This window comes from Neolamprologus brichardi, chromosome 9 (assembly GCF_056152115.1).
Source record: "Neolamprologus brichardi isolate AB-2024 chromosome 9, ASM5615211v1, whole genome shotgun sequence".
Classification (NCBI taxonomy): domain Eukaryota; kingdom Metazoa; phylum Chordata; class Actinopteri; order Cichliformes; family Cichlidae; genus Neolamprologus; species Neolamprologus brichardi.
In genome coordinates this window covers 35,611,164-35,634,847 of record NC_142112.1, presented here as the reverse complement: position 1 = coordinate 35,634,847, position 23,684 = coordinate 35,611,164, and the positions used below count along the sequence as shown (strand labels likewise).

At 41.4% G+C, this 23,684-nt stretch overlaps 1 protein-coding gene across 3 annotated transcripts; it reads left to right on the top strand.

Annotated features, from left to right (window-relative positions):
• Window positions 1–10,877: 10,877 nt before the first annotated feature.
• LOC148101561 (uncharacterized) lies at window positions 10,878–19,148 on the top strand. 3 transcript variants are annotated; one of them, XM_087846457.1, is made up of 4 exons: window positions 10,878–10,895; window positions 11,840–12,091; window positions 17,916–18,428; window positions 18,570–19,148. In XM_087846457.1, the coding sequence occupies exons 1-4, from the start codon at window positions 10,878–10,880 to the stop codon at window positions 19,146–19,148; spliced, it is 1,362 nt and encodes a 453-aa protein (XP_087702583.1). The 3 variants fall into 3 exon arrangements, with proteins under 3 accessions (XP_087702583.1, XP_087702582.1, XP_087702584.1); XM_087846456.1 differs by having other exon boundaries at window positions 11,840–12,352; window positions 17,832–18,428; XM_087846458.1 differs by lacking the exons at window positions 10,878–10,895; window positions 11,840–12,091 and adding an exon at window positions 16,800–16,817 and having other exon boundaries at window positions 17,832–18,428.
• Window positions 19,149–23,684: the final 4,536 nt, after the last annotated feature.

The following is a 23,684-nucleotide window of genomic DNA, read 5'->3' as shown; positions in this document are numbered from 1 at the left end:
GGGCTGGTGGACCAGGTGAGCTCAGGTTGTGGGTAGATCCCGTCTGAGCTGCAGGTGATCCTTTGTCCTACTTGTTGGAGATTAACTTTACAGACTTGAGCTGGAAAAAAAACTAAGAATAAAAAAAACAAAAGAAAAATATATTTCTAAAGAAGTCAGAAAGAGATTTTCTTGTCACAATTTTCCTTTTCTGAAAATTGAATCTGAATCTCAGACCACAGTAAAATATAACATTTGTCTTAGTGTTTTGACAAAGCATTTCTAAATACAGATAATGATTAGTGATGTAACATGTCATGTTTTCTTTATGTATTTGAAGTGTTATAAAAATGACTCTGGATCAGTCCTGGTGTCACAGACAGGCCTCGGGGCTTCAAACCTCAGAAAGTCCCTTTGGCTCTCAGCTGAATTCCTCTGACACACTTTAACAACTATAAGTCAAAGGTCAGAGGTCATATGATTTGGGAATGACAATGCTGAATAACCACATCACTGATTAGGTATTGTAGTAACAACTCAGACTATTATAATTATTTAGTTAATAATACGGGTTCAAGATGTTGTTTGTGGTTCAATTTCTTGCGTAGGTTGTAAATGTGGCAGCTTTAGTCTTTCCTCTCTTTTTAAAAAGAGTTTTGTTACCGTCCACATTCAGGATGATGAACATTTCACTGATGGTGCTGGTGTGGCACTGGTATCTCCCCTCATCCTGAATGTTCACCTCTGTCAGCTGGAGTGAGGCGTTTCCTCTGGAGACCTGATCCTTGGAAAGTGAAGTCCTACTTCTGACTTAATATATGATCGAGCAGTTATATAAACATGAATCTATCCACCGAGCTCCTCCTCGTCTGCTGTGCATCCGTGTTCAGCAGCCTTTCATCTGTATCTCAGGTTTTGTATATTAAATAGTACCTGCTTCTGGGGTTCGACATGTTTCGGTTGTCTTATTTTACGTATATAATTAAGATGCTGTGAATAAGTATTTCAGTTGTATCCCGTAGTTGTTTGCTTGACATCGAGCTTTATCCAAGGAAAAGATTTAGCCATCCTTTTTCAGATTTAGCCATCCTTATATTTTGCTTGTTTTATTTTATTGTATTTTTGCACAACTCTGTTGCTTGTGAAGCTCGCACACAAGAATTTCACTCGCATGTAATGTACCCGTGTACCTGCACATGTGATGTGACAATAAAAGTGATTTGATTTGAAAAACAAAAACACTGTCTGTCTTTCCTCCAAAATCACACTTGGATTACAGTTGGACTGATTTACCAGGTGGTGATACAAAAGATAAAAGTCTAAGCTATTTAAATCTATAGAACATAATCAACAACAGACCAGACCTGAAAGTGTAAAACATACTGTATTTGGCAAAAATATATATACAACAAAATATAATAACAAATAATTATAAACAAAAATATTTTTTGAATAAGTGTTTTCATTAAGTGTTAGATAATAAACTCAAAAAGCTGCACTGTACCATAACAGCCAAGGAGCAACAAAGTCAGTGTCCACGTCTACCTCACATTAAACAGACATATTTCATATGAAATAACTGAAATGTAAAACTGTAGAAAGCCGACTAAAATATTTTAATTCTCTTGAAAACACCATGAATGGTTTTCATGGGTACCCCCTTTAATGAGCTGATGGGGGCACCCAGTGTATTTAAAACTGAAGCAGAGTCTCCGAGTGAACGTCCAGATGTGATCAATAGTGAGTCAGGATGTGATTCCTTCAAGAGTATACAGTCCTGGTGAGAATTACATAAATATTGGAAATTGGAAAAGTTGCTGCTTAAGTTTTTATAATAGCATTTTGCATACACTCCAGAATGTTATGAAGAGTGATCAGATGAATTGCATCGTCCTTCTTTGCCATGAAAATGAACTTAATCCCAAAAAAACCCTTACCACTGCACTTCATTGCTGTCATTAAAGGACCTGCTGAGACCATTTCAGTAATCGTCTTCTTAACTCAGGTGAGAATGTTGATGAGCACAAGGCTGGAGATCATCATGTCAGGCTGATTGTGTTAGAATGGCAGACCTGACATGTTAAAGGGGTGATGCTTGAAATCATTGTTCTTCCATTGTTAACCTGCAAAGAAACGCGTGCAGCCATCATTGCGTTGCATAAAAATGGCTTCACAGGCGAGAATATTGTGGCTACTAAGATTGCATCTAAATCAACAATTTATAGGATCATCAAGAACTTCAAGGAAAGACATTCAATTCTTGATATGAAGGCTTCAGGGCGTCCAAGAAAGTCCAGCAAGCACCAGGATCATCTCCTAAAGAGGATTCAGCTGCGTGATCGGAGAGCGTGCTCAGGAATGGCAGCAGGCAGGTGTGAGCACATCTGCACGTACAGTGAGGAGAAGACTGTTGGAAGACGGCCTGGTGTCAAGAAGGGCAGCAAAGAAGCCACTTCTCTCCAAAAAATAACATCAGGGGCAGATTGATCTTCTGCAGAAAGTATGGTGTATGGACTGCTGAGGACTGGGGCAAAGTCATATTCTCAGATGAAGCCTCTTTCCGATTGTTTGGGGCATCTGGAAAAATGCTTGTCCGGAGAAGAAAAGGTGAGCGCTACCATCAGTCCTGTGTCAGGCCAACAGTAAAGCATCCTGAGACCATTCATGTGTGGGGTTGCTTCTCATCCAAGGGAGTGGGCTCACTCACAATTTTGCCCATAAACACAGCCATGAATAAAGAATGGTACTAAAACAGCCTCCAACAGAAACTTCTTCCAACAATCCAACAACGGTTTGGTGAAGAATTATTGGAATTATTTTCCAGCACGATGGAGCGTCGTGCCATAAGGCAAAAGTGATAACTAAGTGGCTCGGAGACCAAAACGTTGAAATTTTGGGTCCATGGCCTGGAATCCTAATCCCATTGATAATTTGTGCTCAATACTCAAGAGGCGGGTGGACAAACAAAAGCCCACTAATTCTGACAAACTCCAAGAAGTGATTATGACAGACTTTTATGTTTTGGTGTTGCACTGACACGTCACGTGACTTAGACACTTTGGGGGTTGTTAAGTTGTTTACATATTAATTATATTGTGGCGGACCACCAGGTGGCTCCACTCATACCCAAGTTGAAGGGAAGTGCTGGGGTGGAGATTTTGGCGCTTACTATATGTGATGTTCTGAGAGTTAGTTAATAAAGTTGGAGTGACTGAGACACTGAGACCTCTCCTGTCGTTATTACATACCCCCACATTGGTGACCCCTGTAGCGAACATGCTAAGGCTCGACGACGAAGCCAGCATGCAACCGCCCGTGTCGCCCGTATCTAAAACCGCTACTGGTTCCACCGGTCGCTTAAGGCTGCTTTTCGCGCCTCCTTAAAGGATGGCAAATGGGTTGACCGCCTCCCGTGGGTTTTGCTTAGGCTGCGCTCTGCTGTTAAGGAGGATCTCGGCGCTTCCCCAGCTGAGCTAGTGTTTGGTCAGCCCCTCCGCGTGCCTGGAGAATTCTTGCCCGAGAACCCTCCCCCCTGCTTCGATCCATCTGTGCTATCTTTCAACCCGCTTTTGTACTCGCTTCGGGTTCCTGGTCCGGTGCACCATTGCGTGCCTGACACTTTTGTTCCAAAGACTTTAGAGACTGCTAAGTTTGTTTTTGTCAGGCACGATGCCCACAGGACACCGCTGCGGCCGCTGTATGACGGCCCATTCAGGGTTATCGAACCGGGCCAGAAACATTTTGTTTTGGATTTTGGGGATCCAAGGGAGACTGTGTGTGTTGACAGACTTAAACCTGCACATGTTCTTCTGGACAGTAATGTAGTGCCGGCCCAGGCCCCTCGCCGTGGCCGCCCTGCTTCGATGGGGTTGACAGACTCTGGTTTTCCCCCCAGGACTACCCCAGGACTACCCCCGGACCACCGGCGTTTGAGCCTTCTTCTGCCTTTCCTGCTCGCCTTCACCAGCCTCGTTCACAGGATGGACCTTCCTCTGCCTGTTCTCTCCCTCCCAGGTTCAGTCGTTTTACCGTTTGTGGTGTAATCTATATTGATGTACATCATGCGCCACTAGGCGGCAGTACTTACCATCTAGTCAGGAAATGGTGGTATGTAATCAGCACGAGAGTAAGCTAAAATAAAGATGGTTGTTGCTCCACGTTATCGCTTGAGCGGGGAGTTTTATTCAAGAGCCCAACACAACATGGTGTCAGAAGTGCACTCGCTCTAAGCGGTGAACTGAGAAAATTGAAAAGAAAGTCAGCTTGGCGATCGGCTAGCGACAAACATGACGGAGCAAGCAGCAGCTCTACTGGTAGCAACTGGCCCGGTTATGGCAGCTCCACCAGCGGCTACTTTTACCATCAAGCCACCGGAACCGTTCGACTTCGCAAAGCCCCAGGAATGGGAGAAGTGGATCAGACGTTTCGAACGTTTTAGAATGGCAAGTAATCTGAACAGCTCAACAGATGCTAACCAAGTGAACACATTAGTTTACTGCATGGGAGACGAGGCTGACGACGTGCTAAGGGGACTTGACCTAACAGACAGGCAGCGCCAGCAGTACGATGCAGTCAGAAACGCATTTGATAGACATTTTGTCCCCAGAAAGAATGTGATTTATGAAAGAGCAAAGTTTAATAAGCAAGTACAACAGCCATCAGAAACAGTTGACTCCTTCATAACAGCTCTAAATACTCTCGCTGAAAACTGTGAATATGGTGAACTTCACGATGAACTTTTGAGGGATAGGCTCGTTGTGGGTCTTAAAGATTCACCACTGTCAGAGAGAATGCAGCTCAACAAAGATTTGACCCTAACTAAAGCTATCACAATGGCAAGACAATCTGAGGAAATAAAAAGACAGCAAACTGACCTAAGAGGTGAAAGCAGCACTGGCAAAACAGCCGTGGATGCCGTGCATGTCAGAAAATCACAGCCAAATAAATTCAGAAGCAGAGAGCAAAAGCAGTTCAAGCCACAAAAACCACAAATGACAAAACAAGAGAAAAAAACATGTTCTAAATGTGGAAAAGCACAGATGCACCCAGCAGTGCCCAGCTAAAAATGCAGAATGCCACAACTGTGGGAAACGTGGACACTACGGGAGAGTTTGTAGGTCTACAACTGTGCATGAGGTGGCAAACAGTGCAGATGGACTTTTCCTAGGTGAACTGGATTCAGGAGAAGACCCGTGGCTTGCTAACATCTGCATGAGAGGCAAAAGCATGACACTTAAATTAGACTCGGGGGCAGATGTCACAGCTATCTCAGAGGAGACATTCAAAGACATTAAGCAGCCAAATGAACATTTGCAAAAAGCTGAAAAGCCACTGTATGGACCAGGAGGTGCAGCACTGACCGTGCTTGGGTCCACAAAGGAAGACATTTCCTACAGTGACAGGAGCACTACAGAGACAATCTATGTAGTCAGAAATCTGCGTGTAGCTCTCTTAAGCAGGACAGCTTCTGTGAGACTGAAACTAATTGGCCGAATGGACAATGTTGACCTTGAGACAGTGAAGAAAGCGTACCCGAAACTATGTGATGGGCTTGGGCTTGTTCAAAAACCATACACGATTAAGCTGAAGCCTGACGCTAAACCTTATTCACTGAAAGTGCCAAGGCGTGTTCCACTGCCACTACTGGGCAAAGTCAAAACAGAGCTGGAGAGGATGGAACAGTTGGGAGTAATCAGTCGTGTGGAAGAGCCCACAGACTGGTGTTGCGGCATGGTCGTAGCCCCCAAAAAGGACAAAGAGAAAGTCCGTTTCTGTGTGGACATGACACCATTAAATGAGTCAGTGTGTCGTGAAAGATATATCCTTCCCTCTGTAGACCAAACACTAGGCATGCTCACAGGTGCGCAGTATTTCTCCAAGCTCGATGCAAACATGGGCTTTTGGCAAATACCGCTGTCCAAAGAATCTGCTCTCCTCACCACATTTATTACGCCATTTGGTAGGTACCATTTCAATTGTTTGCCATTTGGTATTTCCAGTGCACCGGAGCATTTCCAAAACATGATGGTGACGGAAGTGACAGCCGGCCTCGCGGGAGTCGTGTGCCACATGGACGACATCCTGGTCTGGGGATCCACGAGAGAGGAGCACGACATGAGACTCCACGCTGTCCTCGACCGTGCAGAGAAGGCGGGCGTTACCCTGAACATGTCAAAATGTGAGTTTGGCAAAAGAGCAGTGAAATTCTTAGGATTCATTGTGTCATCTGAAGGCATGAGTCCTGACCCTGACAAAACTAGTGCGGTGCAGAATATGAAAGAGCCAAGCACCGTGAGTGAGCTTAGGAGCTTCTTAGGAATGGTGAATCAGCTGGGAAAATTCATCCCAAACCTCTCCGAAAAAGACAAACCACTGAGAGACTTGCTTTCAACTAAAAACATTTGGTACTGGGGGCACGAGCAACAAAACGCGTTTAACAGTTTAAAACAAGAACTGTCATCTGCACCAGTACTACAGCTTTACAACCCAAACAAACCCCAAAAGATCTCAGCAGATGCCTCTTCATACGGGTTGGGGGCAGTTTTACTACAGAAAGACAATGACGTGTGGTCACCAGTCGCGTATGCCTCACGATCATTGACAGCCACAGAGCAGCGCTATGCTCAGCTGGAAAAAGAAGCGCTGGCGCTCACCTGGGCCTATGAAAGATTCAGTGACTTTATTCTAGGGCTACACTTTGAGCTTGAGACTGACCATAAGCCACTTGTGAGCCTACTTGGAGGACAAGCCTTGGATTTGCTTCCACTGCAGATACAGAGATTCCGCATGCGCTTAATGAGGTATTCTTACACTATAAGGCACATTCCAGGCAAAAGCCTCACCACAGCCGACACGCTGTCACGGTTACCGCTGGCAGGCAGCGTGATGCCCAGAGACAATGATCTTATGGAGGACACCGATATTTACGTTGACGCAGTGCTGGAGGGCCTTCCTACTAGCAGCAAATACCTTACAGATCTCCGTGAGCAGCTACAGTCTGACAGCGTCTGTTCCCAAGTCATGAAGTTCTGTGCAGAGGGCTGGCCGGACAGGAACCAGCTGCAGGGAGTGGTAAAACACTACTGGTCCGAAAGAGCAGTTTTGAGTGTACACAATGGACTACTACTGCGAGGCACAAGGTTGGTCATACCTGCAAACATGCGAAATGCAGTTTTGGACAAAATACACGAGGGACACCAAGGGGTAGTTAAGTGTAGAGAACGTGCCCGACAAGCAGTGTGGTGGCCAGGCTTAAGTAATCAGATCAGTGAACTTGTCCTTAAGTGCAGGCTGTGCATACAGTTGAGAGTTAACGTGAGGGAACCTCTTATGCCCACACGTTTACCTGAGAGGCCATGGCAGAATTTAGGAGCTGATTTGTTCACACTAAAAGACAAAAACTATCTGTTGGTAATAGATTATTTCTCGAGATATGTCGAGATTGCTCAACTCAGCCCAACTCGTTCAGCCAATGTGATTGTGCATTTAAAGTCAATATTTGCACGCCATGGAATACCTGAAGTATTGATTACCGATAATGGCCCACAATTTGCATGTCAAGAAATGAGAGACTTTGCAAAGGACTACTGTTTTGAGCATGTCACCAGTAGTCCCAGGTACCCGCAGAGCAACGGCGAGGCGGAGAGGGGCGTCCAGACCATCAAGAATCTCCTCAAAAAAGCTAGCGATCCATACAAGGCATTGCTGGCATACAGAACAACAGCACTGGCGAATGGCTACAGCCCGGCTCAACTTCTCATGGGGCGCAGGCTTCGTACTATCTTGCCAATGTTTCCTGCAACCTTACAGCCCTGTCTGCCTGATTTTCAGCAGATTTGTCATTCAGAGAGAGAGAAAAGGCTGACACAAACCGAATGTTTTAACAAAAGACATAGAACAAGAGAACTGGATAAATTGTTGCCAGGGCAACCAGTCTGGATCATGGATGCAAAAGTACAGGGCACAGTGACATCAGTCCACCCAACTCCACGATCATACATCATCAGTCGACCCCAAGGGACAATCAGAAGGAACCGCAGTCATCTTGTGCCGATCCCGCAAACAGAGACTCAAACCGAAGCAAAACAGATCCAGTCCACTCCTACAGAGACTGTTTCTGAGCCAAGCACACCCCATACACCAGGTGTGGTTAGAACCCGGTCTGGTAGGGAAGTGATTAAACCGAAAAGGCTTGATCTGTGAAGCTAATTGTTTGGAAAGGGAAAAGTTGTATTTCCAATGCTAAGTTGTAGTTTTGAGAATAGCATGTTTAAAAGGGAAAATGGTTGGACATATCTTACAAGAGAAAAGAAAGTGTTTATGAAAATACAGAGTTTATGTTTCCTGAAATGCTGGGGTATGTCTGTATTGAAAAAAAAACATTATGCAGTTATGTTTTGTTTTATGCGTGGCGGACCACCAGGTGGCTCCACTCACACCCAAGTTGAAGGGAAGTGCTGGGGTGGAGATTTTGGCACTTACTATATGTGATGTTCTGAGAGTCAGTTAATAAAGTTGGAGTGACTGAGACACTGCGACCTCTCCTGTCGTTATTACATACCTCCACAATGTATATATTTTTTTGTTTTTGTTGTTGAGAATTTTAATTGTGATTTTTTGTATTATAGTTTATCAACAGTATTTGTTTTAATTTGTTTACTGGTTTGCGTGCACTTAAGATCAAAAAAAAAAAAAAGATCACCACCACGGCAGACCCGATGGCATTTTCATGCTTCGCTGCATCATTTATTCTTACAATAATCACACGGTTGCTGTAACAGTACATTCAACGGCTTCAGCTCTCCTGCTTGCAGCCATACACATCACCACCACCAAACCTGCAGCGGCATCGCAGAAGTGGAAGTGAGCTGGGGCTTACAGGCAGCTGAGCTGACGGCCGGCACGCAGGACCATGCAGCCTGCGTGCCGAAGTGGGCAGCATGCCGCCTTCAGGCGTGGCAGGACCCCCACACACCTCGACCTCCGTCTCCAGCTTGGCAGGTCCCGCTGGCGCGCCAGCCTCCGGCTCACCCCGAGCCGCGCGCTGTCCACCCTTACAGTGATCACACGGTTGCTGTAACAGTACTACAGTACCTACATTCAACGGCTGCAGCCCTCCTGCTGCCAGCTGTACACATTAACACCAAAAACAACAACAGCACAAGCAGCGCACAGGTTTTAAGCCGGCGAGGCATCATTGTAGATGCAGTGAAGGTGAGTCCATCTCACCTGCAGCGGCATCGCAGACCACGAGCCGCCACAATAATAAAACATTTTTTTATTTAAATATAAATAAATTATTTCTCCTAATTATGTATAATTAGGAAACATCACAAAAAACACTTAAGTTCATGAAAATTAATTGCGATTTAGCAATTCAATGAGGCATCCCCCTTATTTATTGAAAAGTATCGTATGGGTATCAGCGATACTGGCCCATATTTACTTGGTATCTGATACCAAAATCTGCAGTTTCGCACACCACTAATTTGAGGGTCGATGTTCCAGTTCACACTCCACACCAGATGGTGGCGGTAATTCACAATTTTGTTGTTTGACCACCGCCAATAAACGATATAAAGAAGAAGAAGAGGGCGGAGCAAAGTGAGTATGTTCCACGAGAGGAGGTGTTTGCACAGAGAGCTGCTTCTTCATTCAAAGAGAATAAACTAGTACCAACGCTTGGATCGATATCTGCATCGATCTGCCCACCCTTGTCTCCTGGATCGTAGCTGAGATCAGCGTGAACCACGTGGGTCTCTGCTCCGTGATCTGTTTCCTGTGTTTGGAAAGAGTTCCAGCTTCATCACGGAGTTTCTCTCGGTTTGTGGGCTCATCTAAAGGTAAGCACCGAGCTAACTTTACTGTGAGTTCAGTTCATGTTGAGTTTAGCTCCTGAATGAGGTCTTCTGCTGCTCTCCTCGGTGTCTGTTCACAGTTTATTATGAACACGTTGAGAGAAGAGTGAGAGAGTGTTTGGAGAAAAACACCAACTAATCATTAGCTCAGCATGCTGGGAGAAGTTGGAGCAGAAAAGTCTTTTCATTGTCCCTGCAGCTGTTTTTCTGCCTGCACCAAACCTCTACAACCTCATTTCTATTTGAAGTGATAACAGGAAATGGATGAGAGCGATCTGCTGCAGTATCAGGGTCACAATAAACTTTATTGTCCAGCTGCTGTGGATGAACACATGAGAGGAAGTGAACTCCTACAAAGTGTCATTTTAATGAGTCTGGCTGCTGTAAAGTGATGCACAGGAAGATGTTAACAAAAACTAATGAAACAGAGATGAAAGTAAACAGTGTTCATATTTGAAAGCACAGAGAATAAAAATATATTGTGGTGGTTAATGTGCAGCTCTTGGTGATTTGGAAGAAGAATGTTTTTCATGTTGTGGATTGAATGTTGGGCTTTATTTCATTTTATCTACAGAAGTTTTTCCCACCTGTGATCGTTCAGATTGATTTGTTGGGTTGACTTGAATCATGTGAAGGTTTAAAGCTGCACTTCCCCCAAAAAGAATAAAGTATAATCATGAAGAATGTAATAATTTCTTCCTGTGTCAAACACAGCTGCAGTCAAAGCAGCTGTGTTATATACAGATTATATATAGATAGATAGATAGATATAAGTTCCTCCTGAAGTATAAGTGAGTGAGAGAGTTTCCTCACTTTGCAGCACAACACGTCTCACAAGATTTCTACAAGCAATCAGAGTGAAATTTGTACTTTGTGTTGTCAGATGAACATATGAGACACTTTGACTCTTCAGTGCAGTGTGGAGCCTAACAAAGATCTGTTTTGTGTCCCAGCTGATCAGCAGGAGGAGAAGAGTCTGACGGAGCAGCAGAGGAACATTTTCAGCCATCTGGACTCAGCTGAGTCACTACAGAGGAAACAATGAGCTCAACACAGAAGGTGAGGAAAATATCACAGTTTCACCAAATAATCAGTCACGTCTAAAACTCTGATGCTCCCAACCTGTTATATGACTGTGTTGTATTTTATTATATACTATGTATTTTTCAATTATATTTAGAAAAACATTAAGAAGTCACAAGCAATTATTATTCTTTATTATTAGTAGTAGTATTAATTACATTTTCAATTGAATTCAGTGTCACAACAACAGCTGCCTTATGAGCACCTGTAGTTGTTTATTGCTGTGCAAGTGGGGGGGGACCCCACCAGCCCATTTTAACCCCTGACTATGTCACACAGTTTTGCCTCTTTCATCTTCATCTTAGCTTTCATGTGTTACTGTTTAGGCTCAGATCGGTTTGATTTTTGATGCCTGCAGTGATGAAATATCTCCCCGCAAATGCCTTAAACCAAAAGTAAAAAGCCTGTTTTGTAAATGTAAGTTGTAGAAAATACAGATATCTATGTGATATGTAGGGATGTAGGGACTAAAAGTAAAAAATTCCCCAGGTTACAATCCGACTCTGACGTTCTCCTTCACTCAACCAAGCTAGTAACTGTTACATTGGATTTAATAATTTAGAAAATTATAAAAAAAATATCTAATAGGAAACAGCAACGGGAAATATAAAAAAGTATAGACCTGGTAAACATTTATTACTTTTCTGAGTGTGTTAGCATGCTAGTCTTAATATTAGTGTACAGCAGGAAGGACTGGCATGATTTTAGAGTGTTTGAACAGTCATGAATTATTTTTAGCACCAGGTTGGATGTAATGTGTTTCTACTACCAGCAGGTGGGGATAAAAGACATTTAAGGTGTTTGGTGCCACACTCCACCTTCAGGTTTAAAACTAGTGTTAATGGAAGGAGTTTGAAGGTTGAGTTTGTTCCACGACTGCATTTCACTCACTGCCTCTGTTTGTATCTCTGTCACTGCAGGACCAACATGGAGCGAGAAGTCAGCGCTCTCAGGAGGCCGACAAACCTCACAGAAGAAAGGGAGAGAAAACATACAGCTGTGATGAATGTGGAAAAGAGTTTACTAGGAAGGCTTCACTAAAACTTCATCAGGTCATCCACACTGGAGAGAAACCATTCAGCTGTGACTTGTGTGGAAAGTCTTTTTCCTGGAAGGATGCTCTAAAACAACACCAACTCATCCACTCTGGAATTAAGGCATACAGCTGTGACATCTGTGGAAAAACTTTCAGCCATATGCGGAATCGAAATAGACACCTACACATTCACACCGGACATGATGTGTACTGCTGTGATCAGTGTGGCAAACAGCTTACAACACATGCAAAGTTACAACAACACATGTTTACCCACACTGAGGAGAGACCTTATAAATGTGACCTGTGTGAGAAGACTTTTAAATCTCCACGTTACCTGAGAGAACACCAACAGATCCACACCAGAAAGAGACTCAACAAGTGCAGTTACTGTGAGGTATGTATTTATATTTTTATCTTGTCATTTTAGCCTGACTGTTTGGAACAACTCTGCTCATTAAATTGTGTTAGCATGTTAGCAATTCTACTGCATGGAAAAGCAGCTCTGAGTGATTATTCAGATTTTCATTTCAGTTATGATTTTAGTATTACTGTAGTATTATGGTGGTAGTATTGTAGTTATTGCAGCCCAGTAAACTGAGTGTGTTAACTGAAACAGTAAAATGTAATTGGACGTCTGCAGAGATGCTCTTTATTTCAGGCGACGTTCAGGATAAAAATGTTGAAGGACTGACTTACACTGTCTTTGTGTCTTTGTTTAGAAGCAGAGCGACACAGATGGATCCAGTTCTCAACCCTGTCATTACTGTGTTGGTGGGAAAGACTTTCGTTGTGACCTTTGTGGAAAAACTTTCAGTCACCAATACACCTTAAAAGTACATCAACGTAGACACACTGGAGACAAACTGAAATACTGTAAAGAATGTGGGAAAATCTTCACCACATCAAGTAGATTAAAACGCCATGAACTGATTCACAGTGGGGTTAAAAAGCACCTCTGTGATCAGTGTGGGTCATCCTTCATTACTGCAGGTCAGCTTAAAACACACAAACAAGTCCACACAGGAGAGAAACCATTTAAGTGCAGACACTGTGACAAAAGCTTCTCACAATCAGGTCATCGTATTTTTCATGAATGTGCACACATGGAAGGAAACTACAGCTGTGACCAGTGTGACAAGAGCTTCAGGAATCTCAGTTCATACTCCAAACACAAACGATCCCACGTTACTAATAAACTGTTTCACTGTTACCAATGTGCCCAAACATTCACCTCATTATCTGCTCTGTCCAAACATCAGTGTGATCACTGAGGGCTGAAATCACTCCCATCAAAGTGAATCTGAAGAGACAGAAAGATCCTTTTCTGGTTTGAGGGTTAAACTTAATGTCAATGCTGACATCACGATTACGTGATTAAAATTTTTTACACAATTAATCCGTTCCGGAGTGCAGAATGACTCAAAATCCCTGAAATGTCTCTGTCAATGCATTTTGGACCGTTTGTCCAAAGTTCGTGCATTCTGCGCTCCAGATGGGTTAAAAATTGTAATTGTGTCAATCTTGATGACAGCGTTAACGTTGACAGCATATATGTAAAAACTGAGTGTGAGGGGCCTCGATGCGCCTGTTTGCTGCTGTGTTGAAGTCTCACACACAACCTGTCAAAAGGGGAGGGGGCGGGCTGCTTTATTATGATTCATATTGTCACTCCAAGCCTATTATGTATTAATTATTTTTCCTGGGTTGTGTGAAATCCCAGAAAAAATGACACATCTGCTTACCTGGTATTGTCCTGAAACAAGATAACACTCATTAGTAGGGATTGAGAAAACTGCTGTTTACCTTTGTTAGCTACTTGGCTATTATAGTAAACAGTAGACAGACAGTAGAGACTGATGTGACTTATTGAATCTTTTGGACTGTGTTCAGCACAATATTAATGGGCCACTATTTAGAAGAGCTGTATTGTTGATTTGTCTGATATTTCAATGTGTGATGAATTATAATGACTGTTTGTTATCCCTTTGCAAATTCGTTATGTTTGTGCTTAAAGGCTCTTCACCATGGGGTTCGCTTCACTTTGCTTTCTGCTAACTGCCTCGCTATATTCTGTGTGTAATTTCTTACTGCCCATATAATTATGTTTATTAAACTCTTTTCCAAGAATATTACTCTTTTCCAGAGGATCTTTAAGAGTGCCTTGATTTTAACTGAATCTAAAGAAAGCCGGATCTCCACAGAGGTCCATGATGGCTTTGCGACCAAAGCAGACAGCGGTATAAACGCTGTCTCCAGCTATACAACACAATACTTCTATACAATTTGAGTAAGACAAAAGTTGTACAAACTCATTCATTTTTTAGAAGGGTTTTAGAAGGTTGAGTATGGAGAGAAATAATAGAGTAACAGAGACTAATGAAATATTACACAGACATAAAGAATCCCATTTTTAAAATCAGTCACTCCTGTTAAAAGATATTATTAGAATATGTTTACAAATCTCTAGATGACATTTACCCTGCAATAACACACCTTGGAAACTCCCATTGTAAATTAGTGCTGTATATAAAAGGAAATACATACATGAATTATTAAAAAATAAAAAACTATTTAATGACATTAATATAACCTCTAAAGAAATCTAATCAAACTCAGCCTGCACAATAAAATACACTCAAATTAGAGATTCATTTCAGTTCAGTGATGGTGGATTATAACCTCCATTCAAATAATTCAAAAAAGAGAAAACTGTAGAACATGTTATATTACACTGTGAGAAGGTAACTGATCCAAAACCTCAGTAACATAAAAATGAAACTGGATCTTATTGATTTACTGCAAAAAGACTCAAGAAGTGAAAGTTATCAGGCCTTATTCCAGTTTTTCAAGGAGAATAAATGGTTTGGTACGAGTTGAGGGTCGATGTTCCAGTTCACACTCCACACCAGTTGGTGGCGGTAATGCACCATGTTGTTGTTTGACAACCGCCAATGAACGATATAAAGAAGTAGAAGAAGAGGGCGGAGCAAAGTGAGGATGTTCCACGAGAGGAGGTGTTTGCACAGAGAGCTGCTTTTTCATTCAAAGAGAATAAAGTAGTACCAACGTTTGGATCGATATCTGCATCGATCTGCCCACCCTTGTCTCCTGGATCGTAGCTGAGATCAGCGTGAACCACGTGGGTCTCTGCTCCCTGATCTGTTTCCTGTTTGGAAAGAGTTCCAGCTTCATCACGGAGTTTCTCTCGGTTTGTGGGCTCATCTAAAGGTAAGCACCGAGCTAACTTTACTGTGAGTTCAGTTCATGTTGAGTTTAGCTCCTGAATGAGGTCTTCTGCTGCTCTCCTCGGTGTCTGTTCACAGTTTATTATGAACACGTTGAGAGAAGAGTGAGATAGTGTTTGGAGAAAAACACCAACTAATCATTAGCTCAGCATGCTGGGAGAAGTTGGAGCAGAAAAGTCTTTTCATTGTCCCTGCAGCTGTTTTTCTGCCTGCACCAAACCTCTACAGCCTCATTTCTATTTGAAGTGATAACAGGAAATGGATGAGAGCGATCTGCTGCAGTATCAGGGTCACAATAAACGTTATTGTCCAGCTGCTGTGGATGAACACATGAGAGGAAGTGAACTCCTACAAAGTCTCATTTTAATGAGTGTGGCTGCTGTAAAGTGATGCACAGGAAGATGTTAACAAAAACTAATGAAACAGAGATGAAAGTAAACAGTGTTCATATTTGAAAGCACAGAGATGGTTAATGTGCAGGAGAGTGTGAAGAATGTAATAATGTCTTCCTGTGTCAAACACAGCTGCAGTCAAAGCAGGAAGGAAAGCACTGAAACCACTGATCAAAGCTCATTAATCAAAGATCGCTGATCAATGGCCATGAGTACCATTCACAAAGAGTTGGGGAGTCGCTGCAAGCGATCAGTGGTTGTTGATCATTGTTCATGAGAATTTGCATATTAATGCTCAATAACTGACCTCCCAGCCCATTGTTCCTTCAGTGGTGCTCGTTTCAGTCATTATGCAAATGTACTGTTGAAGATTGAGGAAAGCTGCAGTCAGCTGAGACTGAAGAAGTCACTTGGATGAGTGACGAAACGTTTCTCCTACTGCAAAAGCTACGTCCAGATGAACAGAATCAAACTTTGGGGAATGGTGGAGTTTGGAGAGTGGCACCATGGGGGCTGGAGAGACTTGTGAAGTGGTGATCAGGTGTGGGCCCCTGTTATTATGAATGGTGGGGGTGGGGGGTGGAACTGGGGGGCTGAACGTGTGGAAAGTGTGGGGTGGGGGAGTAACAGGTCTGTCCCTGTTTGTGGAAACCACAGGAGGAGCTGTTCAGGCTGTTGCTGGGTGTGAATTGTTGATGGAGTCTTTAAACTTGTAGTTGCTGTTTTCCAGACTGAAGCAGAGTCGTTAGCTGAAAACTGGTTTTAGAGGTTCATTCAGGACACCTTCTCAGGCTCTTACAGCCTTACCTGTATCATAACAAAGTGTATAAACCCCAATCCACCTTTAACATGGTCCTTCTCCCAAACCTTCAAATAGGACTTTCTGGCCCTGTCATAGTAAAGGGCTGCTTAGAATATTAGAGCCAATGTCACAAAGTTCCTCCTGAAGTATAAGTGAGTGAGAGAGTTTCCTCACTTTGCAGCACAACACGTCTCACAAGATTTCTACAAGCAATCAGAGTGAAATTTGTACTTTGTGTTGTCAGATGAACATATGAGACATTTTGACTCTTCAGTGCAGTGTGGAGCCTAACAAAGATCTGTTTTGTGTCCCAGCTGATCAGCAGGAGGAGAAGAGTCTGACGGAGCAGCAGAGGAACATTTTCAGCCATCTGGACTCAGCTGAGTCACTACAGAGGAAACAATGAGCTCAACACAGAAGGTGAGGAAAATATCACAGTTTCACCAAATAATCAGTCACGTCTAAGACTCTCATACTCCTAACCTGTTATATGACTGTGTTGCATTTTATTATGTATTTTTAAATTGTGTTTACAAACATTGTTTGTATTGTTCTTTAATATTATTATTAGTTGTAGTAGTGATATTAATTAAATTTTCAATTCAATTCAGTGTTATTTATACAGCACCAAATCACAACAATAGTTGCCCCAAGGTGCTTATTTTCTTTTCTTTTCTTATTTTCTTTTCTAAATGTACTTGTATATTGTTCACATGTTGAAATAAATTACCAATCAATCAATATTGTAATGTGGATCTTACAATAATACATACAGACAAAAAACCCAACAATCATATGACCCCCTATGAGCAAGCACGTTGGTGACAGTGGGAAGGAAAAACTCCCTTTTAACAAGAAGAAACCTCCAGCAGAATAACAGAGGGGCGGGGCTATCTGCAGAGAGCAGTTAGGATAAAAGACATGCTGTGGAAGTACATTATTATTATTATTATTGTTATTATTCTGATTACTATTAATAATATTATTATTATTGGTATTATTGTTGTTCGAACAGACTTAATATTGGTTTATCACTGCAAAAAACACGTTCAAAGCACCACAACGGTAGCCCGATATCGGGCAGTAAACACGTTAAGTGTGTATATTTTCCCTTTTTTGAGTTTTTTTGCTCATATAAATTGAAATGCTATTAATATAGATTGAAAATGAATGACATTTAATTGCCTTTCATCAAAAATGAATCCAATGTTTTCTATAGTGAAACGTTTCACCAGTCATGAATTATTTTTAACACCAGGTTGGATGTAATGTGTTAGAACTACCAGCAGGTGGGGATAATAGACCTTTAAGGTGTTTGGTGCCACACTCCACCTTCAGGTTTAAAACTAGTGTTAATAGAGGGAGTTTGAAGGTTGAGTTTGTTCCACGACTGCATTTCACTCACTGCCTCTGTTTGTATCTCTGTCACTGCAGGACCAACATGGAGCGAGAAGTCAGCGCTCTCAGGAGGCCGACAAACCTCAAAGAAGAAAGAGAGAGAAAAAACACACCTGTGACGAGTGTGGGAAGGATTTTACTAGGAAGGCTTCACTAAAACAGCATCAGGTCATCCACACTGGAGTTAAAGCGTACAGCTGTGACTTGTGTGGAAAGTCTTTTTCCAGGAAGGATGCTCTAAAACATCACCAACTCATCCACAGTGGAGTTAAACAGTACAACTGTGATCAGTGTGGCAGAGCTTTTACTCAAAGTAGCTACTTACAGAAGCATCTAGTTACCCACTCTGGAATTAAGGCATACAACTGTGACATCTGTGGCAGAACTTTCAGCCGGCAAGAAAACCAAAATATACACCTACGCATTCACACCGGACATGATGTGTACTGCTGTGATCAGTGTGGCAGACAGTGTATAACCAACAGGCAGTTACAACGTCACATGTTGACCCACACTGAGGACAGACCTTATAAATGTGACCTGTGTGAGAAGACTTTTAAATCTCCACGTCACCTGAAACAACACCAACAGATCCATACCAGAAAGAGACTCTACAAGTGCAGCTACTGTGAGGTATGTATTTTTATTTTTATCTGTGTTAACTGAAACAGTAAAATGTAATTGGACGTCTGCAGAGATGCTCTTTATTTCAGGCGACGTTCAGGATAAAAATGTTGAAGGACTGACTTACACTGTCTTTGTGTCTTTGTTTAGAAGCAGAGCGACACAGATGGATCCAGTTCTCAACCCTGTCATTACTGTGTTGGTGGGAAAGACTTTCGTTGTGACCTTTGTGGAAAAACTTTCAATTGGCAAGGCTCCCTAAAAAGACATCAACGTAGACACACTGGAGACAAACTGAAATACTGCAAAGAATGTGGGAGAAGCTTCACCACACCAACTGAGTTAAAACGCCATGAACTGATTCACAGTGGGGTTAAAAAGCACCTCTGTGATCAGTGTGGGTCATCTTTCATCTCTGCATTGGAGCTTGAATCACACAAACGGATCCACACAGGAGAGAAACCATACAAGTGCAGACACTGTGACAAAAGCTTCTCACATTCAGGTAGTCATATCTATCATGAACGTACACACATGGAAGGAAACTACAGCTGTGACCAGTGTGACAAGAGCTTCAGGAATCTCAGTTCATACTCCAAACACAAACGATCCCACATTACTAATAAACTGTTTCACTGTTACCAATGTGCCAAAACATTCACCTCATTATCTGCTCTGTGCAAACATCAGCGTGATCACTCAGGGCTGAAATCACTCCCATCACAGTGAATCTGAAGAGACAGAAAGATCCTCTGGTTTCAGTGTCAGACTTAAAACCCTTGAGATCAGGCTCCACAGAGCTCAGATCGAATCTCCTGTAAAGATCTGATGAAAATGTTCCACTGGATGGATGTATAATGTCTTTTTCTGAAGGTTGCTCTCTTCCTGTTTCTGCGAGTGCTGACTGCACAGATGTAATATAGATCCATGTCACTGTTTAGAAGTATCAGAGAACTGCTGATGCTGTAAAGCTGCTGCTCAGTCTGATGGGCTGTTGTGTTGTTATTGGTGATGCTGGATGAAGGGCTGGTGGACCAGGTGAGCTCAGGTTGATCCCGTCTGAGCTGCAGGTGATCCTTTGTCCTACTTGTTGGAGATTAACTTTACGGACTGGAGCTGGAAAAAATCTAAGAATAAAAAAAACAAAAAATATATATTTCTAAAGAAGTCAGAACACAATTTTCCTTTTCTGTTCATTTCATGTTAACATGATTTAATTTATCAAAAATCATGTAAACATGGTGAATGGACTGCTGAGGACTGGGGCAAAGTCATATTCTCAGATGAAGCCTCTTTCCGATTGTTTGGGGCATCTGGAAAAAGGCTTGTGCAGAGAAGAAAAGGTGAGCGCTACCATCAGTCCTGTGTCATGCCAACAGTAAAGCATCCTGAGACCATTCATGTGTGGGGTTTCTTCTCATCCAAGGGAGTGGGCTCACAATTTTGCCCCAAAACACAGCCATGAATAAAGAATGGTACCAAAACACCCTCGAACAGAGAGCTAAAGATTAAAAATGCCCAAGTCAAAGCACTCAAAAGTCTGGCTGTCCTTCACAGCATCTGATGAAGCACCTGGTGATGCATAGCGTTTTTGTAAAAGCTAGAAAATTGTTAGCAACCTGGAGTTAGCAACATCCCCCAAGTACCCGAAGAGTGGAGTCCTGGCCTCTAGCCCTGCCAGTGTAGCACCGGTTCCAACCAAAGGAGTTATGTTGTATCAACAGAAAAGGCTAACTTGGTTATCATTTTGCAGAAAAAAAGAGACCGCTAAAAATAAAAACACAAGAGGTTTTTGTACAAAGTTTGTGTTTTCCATTCTTTAACCTCCAGTTTTTGGGTCTGCTCTAACGAACACGCCGGTGGTGCTCCCCGCTGTGAAATACGGTTAAAACTGTAAAACTGTATGATTGTAAGATTGTAAGCAGTGTTGGTCAAGTTCCTTGACAAAAGTAATCAGTAACTAATTACTGATTACTTCCCCCAAAAAGTAATCCCGTTACTTTACTGATTACTTATTTTCAAAAGTAATTAATTACTTAGTTACTTTTTAAAAACACAATTTACAACCTGAATAGGTGATAAAGCGATAGATCTTTTAGCCCAATTCTACTTTTTCTACATAATCCATCATATAAAATGTAATCAAATGGAAAAGTCTCTTTTTAAAACTTGTTTTATTAGTTTTAATATTTTAACTTTATGCATCAAGCAAAAATTTATTTATATGCAACATTCTCTGACTTGAAGAAATTTGTTGAACATTTAAACCTATTTTCTGCACATTCCAGCACATAAAATAAAATAGTTTTTGTTTTCACACTCAGTCTTTCAAATAGATGCAAGACTATTTGAAAGCAGAAAATAAATAAAATTAAACACTCAGCAGTCCTGTTGCTCTATTTTCACCTGTAAAGCAGGAGTGGGGTAGGCGCAGGTTTACCCTGGTGCAGGTGTGCTGCAGAGGTCAATGAAAGAATCCGCGAGTTTCTCTGTGAATTTCCAATAACGTGGTAGCGCACTCGGTGCTTGCTTGGAAGTTTAGGGGTTTTTTTTCCGCTGTAAAAAGAAGTTTTCTTCCCATGCACAACGGACACAAATGTTTTTGTAACTTTTTATGGAATCAAACTCAAAGTAAGGTCAGTACTTCCACGCTTTAAATGCTGCACACTCATACTCTCTCAGCACTCGATATATGATCCATTGTTGATCTGCACACAGCTGTTGTCACAAAGGTCGCACTTGCTTACGTCACTGTCATGAGACATTCTCGCAAAAATCACAGTTTTAGTAACGCGGTAACGCAGCGTTCCTACAGGAAAGTAACGGAAATCTAATTACCGTTTTTGCAATAGTAATCCCTTACTTTACTCGTTACTTGAAAAAAGTAATCGGATTACGCGTTACTGCCCATCTCTAATTTTAAGTGGGAGACAGGATGAAAACAGGACATCCCCTACAATGAACGACTGACCACAGCAGGAATATTCCTCCCACATGGCTTCATATGTGTTGTTCAGTTACCTGTTTACAAGTTGGCGACACCCCTTAAGAAATATCAGCAAACAGTGGCCGAGTCCACCACATGTCCACAAGTCCACACCTCCACCAAATTAACAAAATGTAAGTGGAACACTTTCAGGGACCTACCGCTCCAGTAGATAGCTTGCTGAGATTTTGTTGTCACAACTCCTTTCTGTTTATTATTATATATATAATATTTATATATTTTACAGAAATCATGTAATTCTTGAATCTTATGGAACTGCCATAACGAATTAATTAAATACACCCTTAAATAATGAATTAAACATGGCAATAATTAATTACATAAATATTTATGACACATGTAATTAATTAATTATTGACACTGTTCTGTTATCACTAAAAGTTGTAAAATGTATCACTAAAATATCATTCTCAGTCAGTTGTTATTCATTATGTGTTTACAGCATCCTCTGTGGTTGCTCCAAGTAATGCACTTTAGAAACGCCTTTACTTTGAAAAAAAAAAAACAACTAACCCTAACCATAACCCTATTGCACAGGAAGTCCGCTCAGTCGAGCAAAGCAAGTGAGCAATAGTGATGGTAAATTCGATTCCTTTTACTGAATCAAGTTTTAAGGAGTCACGCACCAAAGTGAATCGGGTTCTTTGAGTCATTTGATTTGATTGATAAAGTGGAAAAAATGTACATTTTCACTCAAACTTAATTTGTTTCTCTTTTCATGTATATCCTACTGCTAAGATGAGTGATTCTATAAGAAAACAACTATTTTATAGAGCAAAAAAGAGCAAAAAAATTTCTAAAGGGAATATTTATTTTGTTTATTTTATTTTCCTTAAATGTCTCAAATATATATATGTGTGTGTACTTTTTTTTTCTTCTAAACGTCCACTGAGCTGTGAGCCAGGGGGCGGTAATGCGCCTTAACATTGGTTGCCAACCAAGAAGAAGAAGAAGCTGTAAGCCAGGAGGGAGGAGGTGAGCGAGTCCTGAGTGATTCGCATTATCTATAAGCTGAGGCTGGTGAAAAGGGTCTAATTGCAAGGCTCAAGAAAGTAATTAATTAAGTCTTGACCAGGGGTCAGCAACCTCTAACACCCAAAGAGCCATTTGGACCCGGTTTCCACGCAAAAGAAAACACTGGGAGCCGCAAATACTTTTTAACATCTAAAATGAAGATAACACTGTATATATTGTTTTTTACTTTTATGCTTTGTGTGAACAAATAAGGTGTGTTGCTTATGAAATCCATGAAGTGCTACAGAGAAAATTACATTTTATTTATGTAATTAACACATTTTGAACTCTTAAAGAAATATAACAAAAGGAAAAACACCCAGCTGAAATAAAATGATCCAGCAAACAAAAATTGTTGTGAGCCGCCACCCTTATATCGCCTTTGGGCTTTTGGAGCCTTGACCTGGCTTTTAAAAGATATTGAAAAAAAAGCACTATGTTGCTAAAAGAAAAAGAAAAATAGATATATTTATTCTCTTTAGCTGATATTTTGAAATATAAAGGAAATAAAGGAGATTATAATGAATCAAGCATTTTTGTTCTTTTAGTTCCAAAGTGGGAGTTTTCTCACTGTAAAGACTCGAGTTCAGTGTTGACTGTGTGCTCTGTGTTCTCGAACTCCTGAATGCGCTGGGTTGTTCAGTTTTCCAGCAAAACAAAATTTGTGTTCAAGCATTATTTGCTAATTTCCATCGAGCTCCTCCTCACCTGCTGTGCATCTGTGTTCAGCAGCCTTTCCTCTGTGTTTCTCAGGTTTTGTATTTCAAATAGTACTAGTATTTTAAAAGGTAATAAAATCTTTCATCAGTTTCATAAACTTTAACCCTGTATTAGTGTTATTGTTTTTGAAACTCACCTGTAATGTTTTCTGTCAGTGGTGTATGTTTAACATCACTGTGGCTTCTGTGAATCTGTTCTGTTTTATTGTTTCTAAACTTTTACGTTGTCTATTTACAGCCTTTGGTTAGACAAGTGCTTTTAGCTGCTTATCGGAGGAGAATGTACTTCCTGAACAAAAATGACCCCTAGAGGCTGAAGATAGTAATGCATATATCATGTTTTAGATTTTTCGTTTCTGTTTATGCATTACAGTAAAATGTTTAGGAAGTTGTGGGGATAAAAACAAACACTTCAGTCAACTCACACTTGGACCCTGAAATGTGTGAAGATCTAAATATTTATCAAAGTCAGATTTATAATATGTGATGTATATCTGTATTTTATAGGGAAAACAAAAACAAGGT